Consider the following 23,481-nt stretch of genomic DNA (forward strand, 5'->3'; position numbering starts at 1 on the left):
GACACCAATAGACATGGGGCAACAAGATCTTCCTTTCTGTTGCTGTAAAAGGCAGCGGTCAGGAAATCCCACAAAATATGAGCCTTAAACCTCGGAAAACAGAAACAATTATAGTCGCTGGAGACCGCGCTACTTCCATTTCCTTTAAAGCAACCATGAACCTTCCATTGTTCAAAATACCCACGTCTGTCGAGCCAAAAAGACATGGGAGTGTCCAGCCACTAGCCTCATTATATGGGATTCACTTGGCATCCTTGTGTTAAACCCTGAGACTTGAAAGAATGTTAATTGCCACCTACAGTAGGTATACTATCCAGTGAATGTATTTATTTGGGAACTTGTGTGTTATTCTGTGACGTGGATGAGGGAGTGTTGTAACGGTGATATTGTATCTTTTGTGTCTTGTCAAGGTCTCAGCAGGGTTGCCACGGAAAAGGACGACTTTCTAATAACCACTATGGTGAGAGTGTTTGGAACAGTTTCCACTGTACATTACTATTTAAAAAGCTTTTTTTTTTGTGATTGTGAATATCTGTGTATGTGACAGATCTGTTAGATTTGTCAGAAGAGATCTCGGTATAACGAGATAAAGATATAGAAATCTATGCAGTGGGGCAATAGAAGAGCTTTGTGCTTTCCGATACCAGTTTCCTCTCTGTGCGTTCAGTAGAAAAAGCTATCTGGCTCCATGTTAGCCTAGCTTAGCACAATGAATGGAAGCGGACATGGCCGGTTAGCCTTAGGGAGAGGTGTTAGTTGGACAATGCCTAGGCTAACCGACCATGTCCGCTTCCATTCATTGTGCTAAGCTAGGCTAACATGCAGCCAGATAGCTTTCTACTGAACGCACAGAGAGGAAACTGGTATCCATCTTCTTGTCTCTCTCTGGAGAAGACGATAAGCTAATTTCCCCAAATGTTGGCGTGTTCCTTTAAGTTTGATGTGTCTGCGATGAGTCTCCATGCTGTGCAGTATAGACCTATCTGGAATTAATCAACACCCCTCTCCAATCAGAATCGAGAAATGAGAAACCTCGGGAAGAGAACAACAGGAGAATTGTTGATACAGTTCTACATTTCCATACACTGTATTGAACACTGTACATACATTTTCTTTTTACATTTCATATTCTGAATTGAGATCGATACACCTGTAGAGATGATGGTATGTTCCAATTATTTTTTAACTGTACCCCTCCCCCCCAGTTGAGGAATGGCGCGCCCTTGACGCGGCTGCCTAGCGACAAGCTAAAGGCGGTGATCCCTCCCTTCCTCCCTCCGTCCAACTTCGAGCCGTGGAACTCGGACCGTTCCCGTCTACTCAAGGAGGGCAAGAGCGAAGCGCCCCGCCTGCCCATGCCCCCACAGAGGAAGCTCCACAGCAGCGGGAACTCAGATATCGTGAGTCTGTGGTGTGTGTGTGTGAGTGGGGTAGAGAGAGAGAGAGAGAGAGGAATGAAGTGTGTAAAAGGGGGTATAGAGACACAGAGAGAGAGAGAGCTTTCAGCAGTTGTCATACTGTAGCTCTTGTCATGTAAATGCATTAGTTGTTCTCAATCTGTCTTTTATTCTCTCTGTCTTTTATCTCTCTCTCTCTCACTTTGTCTGTCTGTCTCTGGTTGTCTCTCTCTCTCTCTCTGTCTCTGTTTGCCTCTCTCTCTGTGTGTCTGTCGTTCTGTCTCTGTTTGTATCCATTTGTCTATCTCTTTGTCTATCTGTCTGTCTCTCTCTCTCTCTCTCTCTCTCTCTCTCTCAGACGTCCATCAGTCGTGTGGTCAGCAGGTCCATTAAGTTTCCCAGCATCCCCAAGGGCCCGTCCTCCTCCTCACCGTCCAACTCTGGACACTACCACTCTCCCCACTCCTCGGGGGGGTCCAGTGGTGTGGCGGGGGTCAACCGTGACTCGCACAACCGCTCAGGTACACACCTATACACACACACATACACACACACGAAGAAGAACAAGAAGAAAGAACTTACACACTCCTCTCTTCCAACACTCGCTTACTGGACAACTTTTCAAGGCTAAGGGCTCTTCATCAGGTCAAACACACACATGCACAACAGATAAGCAGATAGACAATGCAAAAATACACATACACACACATACACAGGAAGATACTCAGGTGTGGAAATCCCATCCTCCCTCTCTCTCTCTCTCTCTCTCTCTCTCTCTCTCTCCTTCTTCATTCTTGGTCCTATTAGTTGAATGTTACACCACGGTATGCCATACAACAGTATACCCCATATCAGTATTGTCCCTCTCTCTCCTCCAGGGGGCAGCGCAGACAGCGTCCTGTCCCAGATCGCAGCTCAGAGGAAGAGGGCAGCGGGCCTCATGGATCCCAAGGTCCACGGTCCGGAAAACCCACCCAGCCAGCCCCAGGCCACAGCCCAGCTCCCTGCCTCGGTCCCCAGCCTCCCAGACATCCACTCCACCCCCAGCCTGGTGGCCTCCGACGTCCACTGCAGACGGGTACAGTACATGTGCTATGTTTCCTCCCCGTCTTCATCCTGATAATGTCAACTCCTCGAGACGACGAACCATAATAATAAGGCCCATTTTGATGTTTTCTGGACAGCCACGTTTATTTGCACTGGGGCGGCAACACACACATAATATAATAATAGTTTAATCTGTTGAGTATTGACTATTACTTCGATTAATCTGATAAAGAGTGCAAAAAATATAAGGTTTTTATAAAGTGTTTTATACAGTTCTTCTCAAAACATAAACCTGTTTAAGTCTTCAGTTTGAAAGGAGCTGAACGGTTTAAATGATAATATAGAAAAACATAAAACACAAACTGTAAGTGTTGACAGGCTTTGCTATACAGTACATTGCATGGCTTCAACAACAGGTCATGGGGGTGCTTCTTAACATACAGTAGACCCAACTTATGGATTTGAAATATAGTTGCAAACTATTCTTATAATCGTTTAGTTGACGATTAGTCGGTTAGTTGTTGCAGCTCTAATTTGCTGGAGTAAAGCCAATCTGAATCATTTAGATTTTTTGATACGTCACTCGAGAGTACTTGACCTCTACTGTCTTTAGCTATGCATGATCACTCCCAACTTACCATCTTTAGATAATTGGGTTTGAAGACAAAAGAGACGTTATTGTCGGTTAAAGGTTTTCAGATGTTTCAGACGACGTGAACTCATCTTCTCAAATGTCTCTTCTGTCTCCTCGGAAGGATCTGGTCGTGTTTGACAGAATATAATGAGGTTTTCTTTTTCATAAAATGGTTGAAACTGAGAAAGACTCAACGTATTTGGTAACCATATCAGGCATAGGACACGAGGATGACGCAAAGGGTATTAAATTAAAAAAACAAGCTTCCTGCGCAGTTTGGGGGAAATTCCTGTAGGCTGAGGTTTCACTATCCCATCTGGTGCTGTTTTGCAACTGATTTGAAGGGTCAGGGTTGGGATTGAAGTTGGATCCAACAGTTGTTGTTGTTTTTTGTTCCCCCCTTGTGCCCTTGTTTAAGAGAGTCACATAACTAAGCTTCCTCCTCTGGTGTTGGAATAAGGTAATAATTAAAACTGTTAAAGTGATCATTATTTTCTGACAGCATTTTTCAGCAATTCAAAACCTGCTCTCAGAAGGTCTCATTGAGTCATGTACTCAATCAACCCTGTTGACAGCTTTGCCTAGTTTATAAATCTACAATCTTTTTTCAGCTAATCTCATAATTACACTGTGCTGTCAGAACAGTATTATGTTTGTAGGTGAACTACTTACCTACCTTGTTTAACAATGAAGAAATGCGGCGGCTGGGTGGCGCAGCGGACATTGCGCTCGTCACCAACGCGAGAGACACTGGTATCGAATCCGGCCGTCAGCGGTGCCTCCGGCTTGGCCGGCCGCCATACTGGCTCAATTGGCAGAGTCAGCGGGAGGGAAGCCGGTGGGTGGTAATCTGATCGTTGTAAACAGTGACTCCTACAGGTCGGTCAGGGTGCCTGCACAGCAAGGACAGGAGATGGCGAGGGTAGTGTGAGCCTCCCACACGTTACACCTCGCCAATGAAAGTCCGCGCTGGCAGGTGAAAAGAAGTGGCTGGCTGACTCTGCATGTATCGGAGGGGACATGCGATAGATTCTTCAACCCTCCCTACGACCGGCCAGTGGGGGGCACATGCGAGCAACGACCAGGACAGGGGAGGGAGAATTGGCACGAGAGGAAATTGGGATGGGAGAAAAACACAGAAAAAAGGAGGAGAAAAAATGGATAAAAAGAAAATATGAAGAAATTCCCAAGAGAAAGATGTATGTATTGTAGTTGAAATCTATTCATGAAAACGATAATTTTTTTCACAGTGAATCTGTGAAACAAGATTGTGCCAATGTTATGTACTTTGTACATAATGATCACTTTGGCGAAAAAAGATAAGGCTTTCGTTTTGGGAGAAAGAGAACCAGTGCTGTGTAAACACTGGCTCCTTCTTGCCCTCTACGGGTCAGACAATAATTATGGCAGCTTTAAAGGGGAACATCACTTTGGCCTCGGAAAGTTCAATCAATATCTGTGAACATGAGCTACTGTCTCTCACTCAAAGCCAGAAACCAGAGAAGAAAGACTCAAACTTGTGTTGTCATCAGGTATAACGTCTGGAGCTGCTCCATAGACAATGAATGAGATACTGATTTTGTGGACCCACATAAAATTTTATTTTTTTATATATCAAATGAGTTTTATTTTATACTAGTGGTATGTACCTATGAAGTAAATATTCCCCTGGGTGCTCTCAGTGTCATCTATATTAACATCTTTCCCAATTCATTGTCTATGGAGCAGCTCCAGGCTTTATACTTGATTACATCACACATTTGAATTTTAACGCTGCATTTATATATAACACTCTGGTTTTTTTGTGAAGGAGAGGGTTGTTCGTTTTCACTAATATGTTTGGACTAGACCATAGGAATAACATGTATGAATTCTGAAACATTTCTATTTTAGATACTTCACTATATGGATTACCTATACTGCAATTAACACTAGTGTATTTGTTTGTTCATTTGGCACATTTTTACTGATAATATTTGTCTGGAAATAGGCAGTTTTCCTACTAGTGGTGAACTCTAGTGGGCTGGCATGTCATGTCAATAGCACAATTATGGATTATGGAATCCATTACTCAACTTAGGGCTGGGCGATATCACGATACACGATATATATTGCAATGTTTTGATATTTCCTCTAAAGCACTTAAAAACGCTTGATTTAACCCTTTGATGGATACAGTCACGCCAATATGATGATTATATAAACCTCTGTTGTCAAGCCTCGTCAATATACCCCCCCCCCCCACCCCCTTTCCCCACTAATGGAATTGGTGTCGTGGATCACTCCCCTGTGAGCGTTTCCAGGGTTAGCGGCTAATGTTAGTTAGCTTAGTTAACGGCTAACTTAGTTACCACCTCTCTGGGGGTGTGTGTGTGTACGTGACGTAAATTGGGCGAGTGTGTCTGTGTGAGGGAGAGAGGAAAGTGCTGCGCTAAACTAAGTCTCATCTCAGCCGCGGCAGCTTAGAAACTGACGTGAGGCTTTGTGCAAAACATCACGATGTCCACGATATGTTTAAAAAGTGTATCGTTAATGAATTGTACCCGATATTTATTTAATATCGTCATATTGCCCACCCCTAACTCAACTGTCAAATCATCCATGCCGATTCCTCAACCCTGTAATCAGCATAAGTGACCACTACAGAAGCAATACAACATAAATCATGACACAAATTTGAATACCAAACTCCAAGGCATGTTTTACTAGTGGAAAATGTCAATTGCCAGGGGAAACCTTTATTGTGAAAATGACTAGTATATATAATTTGACAGATTGTACTCCAACACCCTAATGAAAGCTAAAAATAGACAATACCCTGTCCACAGCAGGGTACGCTCCTGGGTGGTACAGGGTAAACAAACAATATTTCAGCACACACCACGATACTTAGATTGGCGCTATTGTATTAATAGATTACATGAAAACAAACCTAATATAAAACTTAAAAGTGCTATAGATAACATTCAGCTGCTAAATGTCGCACAACATTAATTTTAGACCTGCCAAAATCTTTAAAATGATAAATTCATGAATCAATATTTTTTGGGGGGGGGGGAAAGCAATACTTTTATTCCACACCTTTCTAAAGGTTCCGTTGATATATTTATTCATAGAAACCTTAATGAATGAAAGCTGTGAATGTGTCACGACAATGTTAACCTCATGTCTCGGCAGCAGAAGAGGGACCTGAAGAAGAGGCCGCAGTCGGGGAACTCCTCCACGTCCAAGAGCACCTCGCCCACGCTCACCCCGTCCCCCTCGCCCACGCCCAAGCCCCCTGCCGGGCCGGGGGACTCCCTGTCCTCGGCCTCCTCACACCCTCGCTCCAAGAGCAGTGGGGGCTCCAGCAGCGGCACCATCACTGACGAAGGTGAGATGGTCCGTAAAAGGAACACGCCACGCATTTATCATGTCCATGATCTCACACGTACTATTCCAAAACTATCAAGACTAAATCATTTGTACTCGGCTGTATTTCATACTACCTGGAATATGTGACATCATAATGACATCACATATTCCAACTCTTAAAGGTACATGCCGACATTATGGGAATTATGGTTACCATCTTCTACAGAGTCAGACAAGAAGAGATGGATACAAATTTGCTCTCTGTGCGGTTCAGTAGAAAGCTATCCGGCTGCAAGTTAACCTAGCTTAACACAAATTAATGGAAGCGGATACGGACCACTAGCCTAGCTTAAAACCCTGGGAGAGGTGTTTTTGGCCAACAGCTAGGCTAGTGTTCATATCGGCTTCCATTCATTTGTGCTAAGCTAGGCTAGCTTGCAGCCGGATAGCATTGTACTGATTGATCTCGCTGCTTTCTACTGCACCGCACAGAGAGGAAATTGGAGTCCATCTTCTTGTCTGACTCTGGGGAAGACAGTAAAGTGCATTTCCCATAATGTCGGCGTGTTCCTTTAACTGTAGGGAAATGTACTATACAAGTTAAGATGTTACTTACGTAACCTTTCACGTGACACGGAACGACTAGGCTCAGCTTTGCGTTCGCTGAATGCCACCATAGATGTAGGTTGATGTTCCCTACGCGCTGACTGACGCGCTCTATTGTGTTTTTCCCTCCTCAGACGAGCTGTCCAGTATCCTGAAGAAGCTGTCACTGGAGAAGTACCAGCCAATATTTGAAGAACAGGAGGTACCGTGTGTATTCCTCTTGTCCGAGACGGACGTACCGCATGTAATCGCTCCCGATAGCACAAGGCACATGGCGAGGCAGTGACATGGAAAAGACAGGACCGAGTAGGGCTGACCTTCGAATTTCTTTTTGGCATTCGAAGCTTCGGGCCGAGATTCGATTTTAATTCGAAGCGTCGAGATACCTTTTTTTTTTTTTTTCTAATTTACCTTTTTTTGTTATTATTATTTTTTTTTTTATCTTGTGGGACTTGTACAGCACTTTGTTTAACTTTGTCAGTGCTGTAAAGTTTAAACCTTTTTAAATCTTAAGACAAACTAAACACTTTGCTTTCATGAAATATTGTAAGCCGTCATTTGAGGCTTTATAAAAGCAGCACAATGAACACAAATCTGTCAGTGCCGAGTCCGACCTCATCTTAAATAACAAACAGCATTGTTGCTTGTTGTAGTTAACAAAGAGAGGCAGAGTTGATTTTGCAAAAATAAAAAAAAATCTTTTTTATATATTCGAATTTAATTTTCCCATTCGAATCCCATGCCCATCGAACAAAAGCTTCGAAGTATTTAAGACAGCCCTGGCGAGTAGCAGACACAAGTCTAGTGAAGATCTCGTTTCTGGGTCTCTTTTTCCTTCTACCTTCATTTATCCAGGGGAGGCTGAATGAACACACGGCAACGCCCTGCTTCACGCTCACCGCCGTTGCATTCAGCGGCACTGCTCAGTACAGATAGTCTCCCATGTCCGTTGGTAGGGGCGTCACGATTAATCGACTGCATGAGAAAGATTTTATATATACAGTAATAAATAATCCATTAAAACAAATTGCTCTTAAAAATATTTCATCGGTGGCAGTTAAATGTCCCTAAGCGTCTCATCTGACGGAAATACAAAAGAAGAAGAAGAATTATTTCATTCAGAAGCTCTACGATTGGTCAGAAATGCTCTAAAAGACTGTTAAAGCACAGCTCTAATTTCAGAAAGCATTCATAAAAAATTTAAAGCAAGTAAATGTCAGTGTTCAATTGTCATGGTCAAGCAGCCACAGTCTTCGCCCCAGGAGGCTGAAATGTTAGAACTTGGTAACAGGTGGGCAACGAGTAACACGGGTAACGAGTCTCTCCTCACGCAACATGCACACACACCGAAATCTGGCACACTTTTGAACAAAGTTATACTGTGATAGAGTGCCGAGAATGAACGCGTTCACAATTACGTTCATCTAGCAGAAATACAGTACGTTCAGTTCACGTTCGCCCAAAATATGCATGAGTTCAAGAACGATCGTTCATTGAACGCGTTCAGGTACATCACTGGCTGTGGATGACAGAGAGAAAAACTAAAATAAGTCTCCATGGAAAAAATACAGCACATGGGAAAAATTACAATGAAAAAAAAAACATGATAGAAAGGGAACGTCAAAAATCACGGGAGGGTTGTATGCAGGGAAATACAACAGCAAGAGAATTCAACACATAAAAAAAACAGCATTACGAGAAGTAATATAGAGGATACTTGCCAGGCCATTATTAGGGAAGATCTGTTACTGATGAACGGAGACCCAGGCTTCTTGTAGTGTAAAGTGATGAATAGGAACAGGTGTGGAGCCGCCATCCATCAGCGTGATTTCTTTCACCTGTGCCGATTGCATGCCCATAGAGCGAACGTCGAAGTGCAGGGTGTGTGAGACAGACACGGAGGATTAAGCTGATTGAGGGGGGTGTGGAGGTGAAACCGTAACATGAAATTTGACATGAATGTGTGAGTGAATGGGTAAAATGTGAGGAACAAATTGTAAAGCGCTTTGGATAAAAGCGCTATATAAATCCAGCCATTTACCATTTATAACAAAAAGGCACATCACTTCTACACGGATTCACATAACGTGACACAACCTTGATCCTGGGGCAAGGACACACACACACACACACAGAGACACACACCATTTTGCCACGGCCCCTTTCATAACTCATGAACTGTTTGTGGTAGACTCTTGTGGCAGGGGTCATTGGTATCTGCAGAGAGTTCCTTTTTCATTGGTGTGAGTTAGCCTTGCCCCCTATACTTTAGCCACACACTCCTTGCATAACTCATGAACCATTGTGTCATTGACTCTTGTGGAAGGTATCATTGAGTTACTTTTCCATTGGTGTGGATTTGGACACTGGGTTAGTGGGTTCACAAGATTTATGTGTGCATGCAGATCAGGCCAACAGCAGAGCATAACCCTAACCCAATTGGAGAGAGGGCCGGTGTTCAGTGCACTAAGGCCATTAAACCACCTACTACTAATCACCTGCATAGACATCTATCCAAGAAAGAGACAGGTTAGATAAAGATTTGATGAGCTCGCTGTCCCATGTCAAGTAGCCTATTTGGGATTTTAATGACCAGCTGAGAACATAATCCCATGTGAATCTGCCATGTCATTTGTATTTTGGTGTAGATTTGAGTGTATTTTGGTGAAGACAGGTCCCCTGATAACATTAATCCAATATGAATGCACACCCCAGTAATTTTGGGTCCAAATCTGGCTTTGCAGGAGCCAGTCAATGTATTATTTCCTTGAGGCAGTGCACTTATTATTACAGTAATTATTCTGAGGTTATTTTTAACATATTCAGATTAAAAATCATAATGGGTCAAATCCAGGAGCATGTGAAGTCAAGTTCAATATCAAGACACCTTGGTAAAATAATATCCTGTGGAAATGTGCCTTTGTAAAAGAGATCTGGGAGTAATTCTCAATTCCAGACGGTCCCCAAGTAACTAATATAAAGTCCTGTGTGAATAATAAGTTCCTGGTGACTCCTCTTCGCTCGACCACAATGCTCTCACTTAACAGAGTTCTGGGTCACTCACATGGCATTTTTATTGGCTGCTATTTCTTATCAACAATGATGCCTTGAATTTCAAACTCCTATTCCGTTATAGGACCTGGACTAAATGATAGGTAGTGGTAAAACCCAAAGGTGGGTTTTTCAGGCTTTAGTCATAGCCCTAGTGTGGCCCTCTCTCACTCTCTCTTAACCTCTATATCTCTCTCTCCCTCTCCTCTCTCTCTCTCTCTCTCTCCAGGTGGACATGGAGGCATTCTTGACTCTGACCGATGGGGACCTGAAGGAGCTGGGTATTAAAACAGATGGACCCAGGCAGCAGATTCTGGCTGCCATCTCAGAGCTCAATGCTGGGAAGGTGCGCTTCATTTACCATAATTGACCAGTTGTGCAAGGGATACTGATAGAGCTTTATCTTTAAAAACACATTATTACACATTAAAACACCTACTTTAATATGACTTAATTAATTATCTGCTCCATGATATTTGTTATCATGATCATGTTCTGATCTATTACAGGATAGGCCATAGGGCCTGACGCTGTCTAGAACAGTGTTGGTCTGTCTGTCTGCATGTCCTCTCAAAAGTAGACCAATCACAGCTGATGGTTTCACTGACATCACATGCTGAAACAGCTAGCTAGCTAACTAGCTCTGAGCTGCCTATCAAGCCATGGCAGAAATTCATTCCATTCATGGAAATAAACATGATACAAATGTGTCTGACAATCATTTTGGATGACAGAAAGCAAGCTACATTCACCAGCAACACACAGGAGCTTTGCCATATACTCTTTGAGAATAGAAGTAGATAACCTTAGCCGTGTGCTAACTGCGACTAGTCTTGCGCTAACTGCAATTAGCAATGCTAACATAAGTGAATGTTTGCTACTCAATATTTTATATTGTCTTGTACAAAAACGTTCACAAACCATACAATGCAGGGAATCATCAGCATGGCATTCAGATGACATCATGACAGCTAATTGAAATATTGAGTAGCATAAACGGATGCTAGCTATGCTAATTGTGATTGGACTTTGCTAAAGTTTTTCCTACTTCTGTTTGGAGGTCAAATGTATATGACCTCCAAACCTGTATATGTATATGGCTTTTAATGTTAGTTGCTTAAAAAAAAGAAATCTCCTTCCATCCATTATAAAATAATTGCAAAATTACTTCTTGGAAGGCCATTGTACAACCATTTTCCAGTTGAATGAAGGACCAATTCTAACACTAGGACCAGTGCCTGACTAAGAAAACCAATATTAATAATACTAAAACTTACAAGGTGCAAGGTATCCAATAACTATTTACTGTGTGTCTACAGGGCAGAGAGAGGCAGATCCTCCAGGAAACCATCCATAACTTCCAGTCCTCCTTCGGAAGCAGTGCCAGCAACCCCAGACCTCCGGGTCAGCCCCGCTGTGAGTCTCCAGCCTTCAGCACCGGGACACGGACCCAGGCATACAGTAGCATCGTGTTCAAATCAAATCATGTGCTATTTGCTCCAATTGCTGCCTTCACATGAGGTCGTGTTTACTGTGTTCACGAGAAGAGTCCATATGAATGGCCCAACGTTTTTTTAATGGTGGAACCTGTGGAAGTTAATTTCACAGTGGAATTATTGTCATTTTAATATTTCTTAGTAAATTAATAATAATATATCTAAGAAAATGTTTGATATTCTCAATGGTCTCATCTTTTTCCCGTCATTATGACTTTGCATTTAGTTAGCTACAGTAAATCGTTAGCCTCTGTGGCTTCCAAGACGCATTGCCCAGTTGCCTAGCAACAGTGATTTTTAATCACTTGAAACTTGAAAAGAATATTGTGTCCTCGACTTCCCATGTCGAGACCACAAGCTCACAAGTTCCATTTGAAGGCAGCATACATGTTTACCCAAAGCAATGTGAGTGCATACATTTTTATCATGGGTGGCGCAGTGGGAATCCATCCTCTTTACCCCGGTAGTCTTAGCTCGACAGTGTGTCTTAAGGAGATGAGTTACTGTAGCTGCATGAACTTGCTGCTTTTATCATGTTTCATGCGATCCATCAGTGCTATAGACGTATCAAGAAGGCAAAAAGGAATGTAATCCTGGACAGAACATCATGGCTAGTACAGAGAACCCAACCACACAACAAAGTCAGGCAGACAGGTAGTGGTAAAACCCAAAGGTGGGTATATTTAATGAAAGGCCAGACTGAGGGGGTCTTGGGGTGAGGGAAGCCAGGGGAAGGACTGGGCTGGGAGACATGGCTAGAGGGGAACTGGGCAGACATGGGGCAGAACAGAGTCCAGGGAGAGTGGGGGCAAAACAGGCTGGGGCAGGGGTCCAGGAGAGGCAGAGAGGAGACAGGCGGAATCTTCTGTATCACAGGAGAAAAACAAGTATTGGGCAAATGCAAAATATCAGCCGGTGGAACAGTTACAAGAAAGACTAGGAAAAATACAAAAACAACTAGAAAATGGCATGTATCAGACAAACTGACACTACAATCTGGCAATGAGTGGGTGGAAAACTAGAGTAGATGTACTGTTGGGTTGATGAACTGATGGAAGGCAGCTGTGCAGACTGGGCAGGTGAATTGGATGAACCATGATGAGTTGGGGACCAGAAGATGACCAAATATGGAAACAGGACGCTGCTGAAAACGAAAGAGAGGGCAGACAAACAGAGACAGGCAGAGAGAGAGAGAACAAGCGAGGGAGGAGAACTTGGCAGGAGTGGTGGAGATGACGAGTGCTAGACAGGGGTTGGGATGATGAGGGCTAGACAGCTATGACAATCCTAGCGATATAAACAATCAATCCATGCCAAAGCTAGATATGTAAAAGATGAAAGACTCACATGCTGATTTGGCTAAATGACATCCATTAAAAATTCCATTTTACATTAACAGTCATGCCTCAACGAGCCATTGTATAAATAAAAGCACTACACCAACACTGCAAATAACAGTGGATAAATAAATAAGAACTAAACCCAATTGCGCGGATATAGCTATAGTGGAATAGACTGTACTAATATTCCATATACCGTCTTGTTGCATGCTCCTGGCCACCTGCACTCAGCACACACACACACACACACACACACACACACACACACACACACACACACACACACACATATACTGTATATGTGCGGAATTAACCCTTTATCCAAAGCACTTTACTATTTGTATCTCACATTTGACCCATTCACACACCGAGGGCAGAGGTAACCATGCAAGGTGCCAACCTGCACACCAGGAGCAATTAGGGGTTAAGTGTCTTGCTCAAGGACACTTCGACACGCTGCCCGGGATAGGTGGGAATCGAACCGGGAACCTCCGGATTACCAGACGACTGCTCTGAGCCACTGTCTCCCCCCTAGAAGTCATTTGAATAATAGAAGCCTACTGTTGATGGAACAATTCACTACGCACATATACAGTATGTGTGTGTGTGTGTGTGAGTTGAGCGCAGGTGGCCAGGAGCGTGCAACAAGATGGTATATGGAATATTAGTACAGTCTATTCCACGACTATAGCTATATCTGCGCCATTGGGTTTAGTTCTTATTTATTTATTCATTTTCGGACATACTATAAATGTAAAACGTAATTGTTAATGATACAAATATTGTCGTATTTATTATTATTATTATAATAATTAATAAAAAATGTAAGAAGACAACAGGTTTATACTTCTCCACCTATCTGTGTTTCTGTCTCCCTCCATCTCGTCCTCACAGCTCCTACAGGCTCTATGAGACATCAGGTGCGTTCGTCCAACAAGAGGTAACTGCTTGCCATCCCCCTCAGTGCCGGAGCACAACCTTTCCAGGAAGTAGGCCTACCCCTGCAGGTCATAGGTGAACCTAGGAGTCAAAGGTGAAATGCTGATGACTCCGCCCCCCCACCCCACCCCACCCCCCGATCAAGCCCTCACACGTGTCGTAGCCTTTCCTGGATGGCAATGTATCAGTGCACTAGACACACGCCAGTGTGGGAGGAGACTGCAGCGTAACAGGACCGTCCCGGCCCGGCAGGAACTGCCCTTAAGATGACCACTGCGGCAAGATTAGGGTCCCTTTCTTTTGGGGATCTTTGTGCTTTTCGGACAAAGCTATGTGAATTTTGTAAAACAAAATGATGTGTGGCAATTGCTGTTCTTTGCCATATCGATGAGGCAATAGAGATGTGCCTTTGTTTATTATTTTCTATGGATAGCACTGCCATGCCTACTGCTGACACAGTGGAGGGAGGATGAGAAGGGATGAGGAGATAGGAAAGGTGACACACAGGGAGAGTGTACTGAAAGACTAAATGAAAAATGGTACAAACTATAGACTGGTTTCGGTAGAATTGCGTCGCTGGGGCACAGCTTGGACCCGGGTTCATGTCCTCCCAGCAGACACTGAGACACTGACTGACCGTTGTTTGAGCATCCAATCACGATGGATAAAGAGTAGTTCCAAAATGGAAGTTGTGCCGACATCATGGGACGTTACCTGGCCATCAGCTGGACGTCCTTCCTGGACATTCTAGCGACATGGAAATATGTTGTTACCACAAACGGGCCCATATTATTGATATTAGTAATAATATTTGTATTGGTATTATTTAATCTATTTGATCCATGATCAGATCATTAAACGTTAGTGCTGATCACCATTGGTAATGCATTGCATCAGGCATGGTTGTCACCTGCAATGCTGAGATAAATAATGATTTGACAGCTTAAAAGTTGTCAGGTTGAAAAAGGTATCAACCTCAGGTGTAAAGCATGTACACAACCGATGTGCAGGCACTGTCACCCGTATATATGGTTTCACAGGAAGTAATCAATAATTTGTTATAGAACAACTATAAGGCTATATATCTGTTAAAACATGTTGTGAAGAATTATACCGTGATTTAAACAAGTAGCATTTGTGAGTTATGATAACCTTTTAAACCCTACGGGCCCCTCCTGGGGCCCATTTACCACTGCTGCTATCGGAAAAAGCTCAGTGCCGTCTGAAAGCCAAGGAGCTGAGCTTTATTCACATGTATGGCTTATGAAGGTAATCCAAAAACTGCAGGAGTTATTGAGGAAGTAAACACAGGTAGAATTCTACCTGCTTCAAGGTCAACCATCAAGGTCAAATTCCGCCTAGACAAAAGTGAGGAAAAAGGAGCCTAAGAAGAATAAATCTGGTTCACAAACTTTATTGCAGTTGCGTAATAGTTCGAAGTTCAAAATGTACACGTGCAAAGTTAAATTGATGTGCAATTGTAGTGTCTACTTCACTAAAAACCTGTAAAAATCCAATTCCGATTTGGTTTTCTTGTGTACTGATAACATTTTGATACACACTCAAAACATACAGTAAAGTTAAAACAATAACAGATATTGAAAGCTGAAGTAGTTCTGAAAAAAGGATGAAAAGCACTTACTCACAGCACATTCTCTGACAATTACACAGCAATAACAACCTAAATATACCCAGGCGGACTGTTTCAGGCAAGCAAAATACATTCGAATTTGTCAAATAAAATGTAGGGCGCTGCTTGATGCAGTTTGCATATCACTTATCCTACCCCTATCAAGACAGGGTGACACCTTCAGCCTTACTATCAAAGAATCCTGGCTTACCATCATGTAATGAACTATCATCTCTCGCTATTCACATCACAAAATGAACTCCCCATTCCTAAAATGTCGCATTTAAATAGTACATTTCTAAATGATACTCATTGCCAGCCAAGCTGTTGCCAGGTGAAACAATTGGGCTGTTGAAATCGCATTGGGCGAGACTCGGCCATTGCACTCCCGTTGTATTGATCCCTGTGAATTCCTGAAATGTGTGAATCTCAACTAACAGATTGTTTTCCAACAAGTGGTGGTTTTAATAATTTTTTTTTGTTTTTTTGTTTAGCTACATTTTGTAAATCAATACATGCACTTTTGTTGTGAATTTAAAGGTACTAGTTCGTCTGATCACAACCATTTCACAACCAAATAAAAATTGTCATTCAAATGAAAAAGACACATGCAATTTTGCTTTTTTTCATAGCAATAATATGATCAATATTTCCTGGTTTGTAAGAGAGGGTCTGACTGGACCGTTATTGGACGTGGAAACAACATCACCGTCTGGCCGTCCACCTGAACCAACGTCACTATCCGACCAATGTTTGCTGGGCTGCAACATTTGCTAATATCAGACAGTAGCTGACAGGAAATCAAATGTAGTCCATTCTAGAATGTTTGTCGTAAGGCTCTCAAAATGAACCTTAAAAAAATAATTACACAATTAATCACATGACCCTTTTTGACCCCAACCGGCAACCGCTTCCTATAACTTTTACACAAAGTGTTTTTACATTCCTGGTCACTCTTGACATGCAAAGCGGGAGAGTAATGATCAAGCGACCAGACATCCCCTGAATGTTTTATTTCATTATATATAGTTTCCACCCTGACTTTTGGATTAAAACAAGTTGTATACACGATGCAGTGATGCATCAAGCAAGTAAGTACACATGTTGAGCTACGCTATGCTTGCAAGCTAATTGTGCTAGCTAGGAGTGTTGTTATAATAACAGATTGTCCCAAAGTGGACAGGTCTAATTACAGGTGACACACATTGAGGACGCATTGAGATCCGATCGCTCGGACCACATTTGGAGGTGGTCTGGTTCACATAGGGGCCTCATTCTGTTAGCAGCGTGGACACAAATGCATCCTGGGCCACACTGCAGGGCAGCATAGTCAACTGTACGTCATGTTGTGGCTATGAACTACCTTTTTCTATGCAACTCTATGAAACAGCAGAGGCGCAAAAACGGCTGCTCGCGATTAAGTGCAGCCTGTCGTGTGATTAACGTGTTAAAACATTTGTAATCGTTTGACAGGCCTTTGTTTCGAACAGAGGGCGGGCGTGCACATGTGTACAAAGAGTATGAGTGAAATATGTGTGTCAACAAGACTGTGATGATGGATACGACATTGCGGTTGTCATAACTGCGGCAAGTGTTTGCACTGGCGACGGCAGCAACGATAGAAAGAAAGATATGCTTGTGTCATGTATGTTCATCGTTATTACCCCTCTTTTCCTTTTGCTACTGCCAACTAGTGAGTCTGTGTCTACTTTAGAGATCAGTATTTAAACAGATGACTCTAGCCGGAATATCAGGGTGGCTGGCTGTTCTGTTATGTTCTATTATGATTAAATAAACATTGTGATGATGATTCAATGAGTAAATCATGTTTTCTTTTTTATCTTCTAAGCCGTTGGGACTTGAGGCAAGCCAAGGACACAAATCAAAAGTATTTTACGAGCTTTTATAAACTGGGTTTTTCAAAAGCGGTATGTTGAGCAATCGTCGTTCCCCCCCCCCCCCCCCCCGTGCTGGTTTGTCTCTTATTATCTTGCCCTGTTTGCATGCATCCAAGTATTGTTGGGAAATATCAGTAAGCGATAATCACTCCCTTTAATCCAACATCTGTCTATAATGGGATTTGAGATCATCTTCGAGGCATCCCGTGAGGTCATATCCTGTTTTCGGACGGTATCTGCTGATGTCACCGTGGGGCAAATGCATCTCTGCGAGCAGCAGGCTAATCTTAACCTTCGGGAAGTACTGTGATGGTAAGCAGAAAAGAAAAGTTTGACTTGGCTCCAGACTGAGCCGAGATCCGTGGTGGGCCCGCCGGGCTGGGTCACATCAGCTGCTTACGTTACGAGCTGCTTACGCTCCTTTGGCACCGTCTCCCCTCTCTCACTGCGATGCAAAGTCAATGGGAGTTTAGAATCCAGATGTGAACTGTGTGATTTGAGGGCAAACCGAGAGCTTATTTGAGTGTTTCCAACTGAACGAGCCACCCAGTGAGCGCGGAGTGTTATCAGTTATGAAAAAGAAAACGGGAGTAGTAGTGTCAGACGATGATCCACCTACAGTAGCTATTATTGTTGGTCTTCGCAATCATTTCACTGACAGCGCTGGGGCTGACAATCGTAACCGATCATCCTCGTTATAATTCCCTCATCTGTCATTCCTCAGTCTCTCCAGTTGGGAACTAGATGGAAGTGGAAGTGGGAACAATCGAAGATAAAAAACCTTCCTTTATCCGTCTGATTCAGATCAATCTGTCTGGCATTTTGAGCCACTCTCTCTGTACTTCCCGAAGGTACAGTGAAAGACATCAGTGTTGAAAACCGGCGGTATTCTCCTTTTAAGGATGAAAACACAACTGTATCTCTTCAAAGTGGACTCGGGTAGACAGCTGAACACATTGAAGACAGGAAGTTGGTAGTAGGCTAGTGGTCGAGGGCACATCCAGGGTACACACTACACATATACACACAGTACATCCAGGGTACACACTACACATATACACACAGTACATCCAGGGTACACACTACACATATACACACAGTACATCCAGGGTACACACTACACATATACACACAGTACATCCAGGGTACACACTACACATATACACACAGTACATCCAGGGTACACACTACACATATACACACAGTACATCCAGGGTACACACTACACATATACACACAGTACATCCAGGGTACACACTACACATATACACACAGTACATCCAGGGTACACACTACACATATACACACAGTACATCCAGGGTACACACTACACATATACACACAGTACATCCAGGGTACACACTACACATATACACACAGTACATCCAGGGTACACACTACACATATACACACAGTACATCCAGGGTACACACTACACCTACACAGAGTACATCCAATTGTCTCAAATCAACACTGATAGTGTGTGGATGTTATGATTACAACAAGCCTAAATTCTCTCTATTTGCCTGCGTGCATGGTCACATGTTCCGCCTCAAGGTGGCAACCTTTTACTGATGCAGTAAAGGAACTGCATCTAGTAAAGTCTCTCTCTCTCTCTCTCTCTCTCTCTCTCTCTCTCTCTCTCTCTCTCTCTCTCTCTCTCTCTCTCTCTCTCTCTCTCTAAAACTCAGGAGTCATTGAAGGAGACTCTCGTTGTCAATGGCGCCGTATGTGGCCTATGATGAGAGATTAAAAAGATGCACGCAATCAATTTAAAACATCCAATAAATCAATCACCAACACACAGTCAAAAATAAATACAGCTGAATATGCTAATACCGCATCAGATAAAAGCAATTACAAGATGCCATAGGACGGTTATTAATCAAGAATCTACACACCGTCGTCCAAAAGGGAAAAGAGTACTCAGTTTTAGGTCACGTTGTGAGAGATTCCATGACTCTGCTGCATCAATACAAACAGCAGTCCCTCCAAGATTCTAGCACGGGGTACCTGAGTAAATGTTCACCTTTTCTTTTTTGCTTTTCACAGTTTCACATAAAAATATTTGGGGGCGGCTACGTGGTGCAGTGGGCAAGGCGCTCACCACGAATACTGGAGACGCTGGGTTCGCCTGTTCGAGCCCAGCGCGCCACATTGCTTTCAGTTTAGCTGGTCGTCCGTACTAATACACATTGGCAGTATTAGGGGGTGGGAAACTGATGGGTGGGGATCGGGCGTTGTGGACAGCGACTCCTACAGGTCGGTTGGTGCGCCTGCGCAGTAGAATCAGGAAGCGATGGGGGCGGCGCCCCTCCAAAGCGCAGACCCCTGACGCTGAAAGATCGTGCCGCGCAGGTGAAAAGATGCGACTGCTGTTACCTCGAGTATCGGAGGGGACTCGTGCTATGTATGACTTAGTCCACATTGCAGCCGGCTTGTGGGAGGCAAGAAACAGCGTTCGAGACAGAGGAGGGTTGAATTGGATGATACGAAATTGGGATGGAAAAAAAATAAAAAATAAAAAAATAGAAAATGGGAGAAAAAGTGGATCAAAAAAAATATTTGGCAAAATTCGAATTAGTCTGACCTCCTTTGATTGACAGGCAGTTAGCCTGTTTGATTTCAAGGAAGACCGTATAGAAGACCAATCAATTTGAAGCACAAGGACATTCCTCCAGTGCACTCTTTATGTGTTCTCTGTCACCCCCGTATGCAAATTTCTTGCAGCCGGATAGCTTTCTACTGAACGCACATGAAAACACCAACATTGCTGGCAACAGTGGAGGAAGTTGCAGTAGAAAAAGAAAGACTAGAGACTACAGTCATGGAGTATGTAGGAATGCAGGGTGCAAAATAAGGGGGGTCTTTGATTGGCACTTGAGACCTCCTGAAAGCTTCAACATCAATTGTATTTAAAAGCTTCATGCTATATTATGTTATTATGTTATTTGATACTATCTTGTCTAGCACAGTCTCTGGAGCGTAACAGTAAGAAGCATTTTGTATGAAAGTATTCTGTACTTCTGTATGACAACTATTAAAGAACTTGAACTTGAACTTGAACTACAGTCATGGAGTATGTAGGAATGCAGGGTGCAAAATAAGGGGGGTCTTTGATTGGCACTTGAGACCTCCTGAAAGCTTCAACATCAATTGTATTTAAAAGCTTCATACTGTATGTCCATTATTCAATTAGCTAAATATTTAAATGTGAATACAGAGAATCTTTGTCATGTCATTTCTTTTCAAGTTTATTTCAGGAACAACGTACAAAAAAAACATTAGTCTCTGAAGAGAACATTTGCATTGCACCAGATTATAGCTTTTGCTATTTACATCTCCAGTCCCTTGTACATATACAATATAAAACAATACAATAAAAACATACAATGTATAACAATACAATAAAGGCCAGAGGCCCCAGTAGTTGATTCTCTTTAGGCAGGGCCAGGATTCAGAAGCACAGAAGGCAGATCTACCAAGTCCAGTATGGTAAACATGGTAAATGGTGCATTTATATAGCGCTTTTATCCAAAGTGCTTTACAATTCTTTGTTCCTCACATTCACCCATTCACTCACACAGATGGCGGAGGCAACCATGCAAGGTGCCAACCTGCACATTGGGAGCAATTAGGGGTGTTAAGTGTCTTGCTCAAGGACACTTCAACATGCTGCCCGGGAGGAGCGGGAATCAAACCGGGGACCTTCCGACTACCAGACGACTGCTCTACCTCCAGAGCCCCTGTCTCCCCCAGTATAAACTCTAGGCACTTTAAATGTAAGCCAATCAATGGTTTGAGTGCCATAGGGTCCAGAGGTCCATTCCAATAATGAAGTAATGTGATTTGGACAATCTCTAATTATGGCTTTATATAGAAACAAAAGCCAGTGCATTCTCCCCGTCTCTCCACCAAAGAGGACCACCCAACCCTATTGTACAGGACACAGTGGTGAGTATTATAACTATCATATGTGATACATTTGATGGCTGAATGATATACAGAGTCTAAGGGCTTAAAAGTGGAAGATGCCACATGTCTCTAAATCACATCTTCGTCGTCCAGAGCAGACTGGAAAACAGCTTCAACAACTCGTTTTCTGCTAATCATTGGGAAGCTGGCTCTATTTCTGTACAGAAATCCAATCTTTGCCACAATTTACTGGCAATAACGCTCACATGGTATTTAAATTTAAATCTCTTGACAGAGAGGGTTAACAAACAATCAGCACAGACTTAAAATATGGGTCTTTACAAGACTAGTGTGATTAATATGCTGATTGTTGATGGTGATTTATAGGCTGCCGTCACATGTAAACATTGGACCTGGAGTCTGTATATCATTCTACTTTCTGATGTATTACTGGTGTTGAATATGGTGAATATTGTTATGGTTTGTAACCGACCCCAATCGCACAACACAAGACAGGTATGAGAGTAAGCCAAGAACTGGGCATTTATTGAAACACACAGAAAAAGGCACTGTCCCTTTAAGGGAGAACACAAATTACTGGAAAACAAGAAATGGGAAAATAGGCACAGTGCCTTTAAGAGGCGAGCTGGCTAAGGGGAAGGCTAAGGGAAGGCTAACGGACTGGGACAGGGCAGGGGAACAGGCAGGAACAGGGAGGACTAGGAGGACTGGAAAGGGAGGACTAGGAGGACTAGAGAACTGGACAGGGAGGACTAGGAGGACTGGACAGGGAGGACTAGGAGGACTAGAGAGGGGAAAACAGACAAAGACTGGGATACAAGCATTAGAAGAATGTTGCTGCTCTGCAGCTTCTCCCGGGAAGGTTCGTCTGAGGAATCCGACAGTGACGTCAGAGCCGCTCTGCAGAATCCTCTCGGCAGCTCTCCGAGGTGGAAACGGGACAGAGAGGGAGAGAGAGAGCGGGTTAGCTCAGAGTACAGTTGGGAACAGAGCAGGTGACAGGAGAAGTGACTTGTCCCAAAACAGAGTAATCCAAGTGACTGAATCTTCGGTGTAAATACACACTGCGAGTAATGTCCCAACAACAATCCACGTGATAGAATCTTCGGTGCAAATACACACAGTGAGCGAAGTCCCAATTATAATCCAAGTGATAATATCTTCGGTGTGAATACACACAGTAAGCGATGTCCCAATAATAATCCAGGTGAAAATATCTTCGGTGTGAAATCACACAGTGAGCAAAGTTCAAGCAAATATTATCCCAAATGAACAATCCAAAAAGCAGGCACAGGGTGAGTGACAGTCTGAACAAAAGCAGGATCTCTTCAGTGTTTAACACACACGAAAAATGATAGGGTCAAAAGACAGTCTTGCAAAACTCACCCAGGCGCTGTGCGTAAAGAGAGCAGGATCAAACAGGGCGAGCGCGTCGCTACGGGGAACGGGTTGTCCAAGCGGAATACTGAGTGGTGCGCGGCGGTTTGGAGTACGCGCCGGTACGGAGAGCGTGTCTGGCTCGGAGGTCTGGATGCGCGTCAGGATGCGCGTCTGGAGTGAAGAGCGCGTCTGCTGCGCGGAGGTCTGGATGCGCGTCTGGAGTGAAGAGCGCGTCTGCTGCGCGGAGGTCTGGATGCGCGTCTGGATGCGCGTCTGGAGTGAAGAGCGCGTCTGCTGCGCGGAGGTCTGGATGCGCGTCTGGATGCACGTCTGGAGTGAAGAGCGCGTCTGCTGCGCGGAGGTCTGGATGCGCGTCTGGGCGTCTGCTGCGCGGAGGTCTGGATGCGCGTCTGGACGTCTGCTGCGCGGAGGTCTGGAGTGGAACACTGGAATACCTCCCGTGGAAGTTAGAGAGCGCAGTCCAGTGTCTCCTTCCAGGCAAACGGCGACAGGAGGCGAAGGCTTGAGCGCATCTCACGCCGGAGATGAAAACAGCATAACAGACAGAAACCGAAACTCCCGTAGGAGCCTTTAGACAGAGAACCTCCCGAAGGAGTCTTGGTGATAGAGATATGATACGGAACGACCCGACAGGAACTGAGGGGAGAGCGAGGTACTTAAATTAGAACTAGGCACTAATTAGAATACACATCAGGTGCGTGATGGTAATTGATACTCGAACTAAAAGTGTGTGTTCGGCACCAGACCAATCA

At 43.6% G+C, this 23,481-nt stretch overlaps 1 protein-coding gene across 1 annotated transcript in view; it reads left to right on the forward strand.

The window, feature by feature from the left end:
* The window catches only part of anks6 (ankyrin repeat and sterile alpha motif domain containing 6), a 35,657-nt gene extending 19,566 nt beyond the window's left edge, over window positions 1-16,091 (forward strand). The window contains exons 10-18 of the mRNA XM_084325677.1: window positions 411-460; window positions 1,206-1,400; window positions 1,756-1,918; window positions 2,276-2,475; window positions 6,259-6,451; window positions 7,173-7,240; window positions 10,319-10,435; window positions 11,409-11,505; window positions 13,820-16,091. Coding sequence (XP_084181803.1) covers window positions 411-460; window positions 1,206-1,400; window positions 1,756-1,918; window positions 2,276-2,475; window positions 6,259-6,451; window positions 7,173-7,240; window positions 10,319-10,435; window positions 11,409-11,505; window positions 13,820-13,869 — 1,133 coding nt within the window. The 3' untranslated portion in view covers window positions 13,870-16,091. The remainder of the gene's footprint in view (window positions 1-410; window positions 461-1,205; window positions 1,401-1,755; window positions 1,919-2,275; window positions 2,476-6,258; window positions 6,452-7,172; window positions 7,241-10,318; window positions 10,436-11,408; window positions 11,506-13,819) is intronic.
* The last annotated feature ends 7,390 nt before the right edge of the window (window positions 16,092-23,481 follow it).

Source organism: Notolepis coatsorum, assembly GCF_963971535.1.
Source record: "Notolepis coatsorum genome assembly, chromosome: 12".
In the NCBI taxonomy this organism is placed as follows: domain Eukaryota; kingdom Metazoa; phylum Chordata; class Actinopteri; order Aulopiformes; family Paralepididae; genus Notolepis; species Notolepis coatsorum.